The 730-nt window shown below is 52.3% G+C and overlaps 1 protein-coding gene across 1 annotated transcript in view; it reads left to right on the top strand.

Moving 5' to 3' along the window:
* LOC109822369 overlaps nucleotides 248–730 on the top strand; it is a 19,676-nt gene continuing 19,193 nt past the window's right edge. Inside the window, 2 exon segments of the mRNA XM_020388559.1 lie at nucleotides 248–514; nucleotides 590–730. Of these exon segments, the coding sequence (XP_020244148.1) occupies nucleotides 297–514; nucleotides 590–730 (359 nt within the window). The 5' untranslated portion in view covers nucleotides 248–296.

Raw genomic sequence — 730 nt, 5'->3', positions numbered from 1 at the left:
AGAAAACGAAAAAAGAAAAAAAGAAAGAAAGAAAGGGGAAAAAAAAGTTTGTTAAGAGAAGAGTTTTAAAATCGTTGCTATAAAGCCCAGGGCCGGCCCATTGTTCCTCACGCTTTGGGAGCTAGAAAGTGGGCAGAAGAAAAGTCGATGACACAAATTACCGATTAAAACTTAGGCCTGGGCCGAGCAAGCCCATAGCATAGCTTACCTCGCTGCGCGCACGTTAGTAGATAAACCTGGCAGCAGGCGCAAACTGTACAACATTTCAAAATCCCCGAAGTTGAAGAGAAGCCCCTATGGATTTCGAATCCGCCGACGCGGGTTTGTGGAAGGAAGCCCTCTCAAGCTACCCGACCTGTATCGCATCCCTCAACAAACCCGATCTCATCTCCCTCGACTCCTTCTACCGCTGCGATCTCCCCCTCCTCCTCCCCCAACGAAACCCTAGCCCGTTCATCACCCAGCCTGAGCTCCACCAACTGATGCGATGGAAGCTTACACGTGGCAAGTGGAGGTAAGAGAACACGAAACCCCTATCCCCATGGAATCGATCTGTTATTGGATTTAGTGGTGACGTAGGGTTTCGCAGGCCGAGGCTGTTGGATTTTGTGGCGTCGTTGGAGGGGGACGAGGTGGAGGGAGCTTCTAGAAGGGCGTTTGAGGCGCTGCCGGATCTTGAGAAGGCGGTGAAGGAGCTGACGGTGCTGAAGGGGGTGGGTCCCGCTACGGC

This window comes from Asparagus officinalis, chromosome 8 (assembly GCF_001876935.1).
Source record: "Asparagus officinalis chromosome 8, Aspof.V1, whole genome shotgun sequence".
Classification (NCBI taxonomy): Eukaryota; Viridiplantae; Streptophyta; class Magnoliopsida; order Asparagales; family Asparagaceae; genus Asparagus; species Asparagus officinalis.
This window is presented reverse-complemented; position numbering and strand designations above follow the sequence as displayed.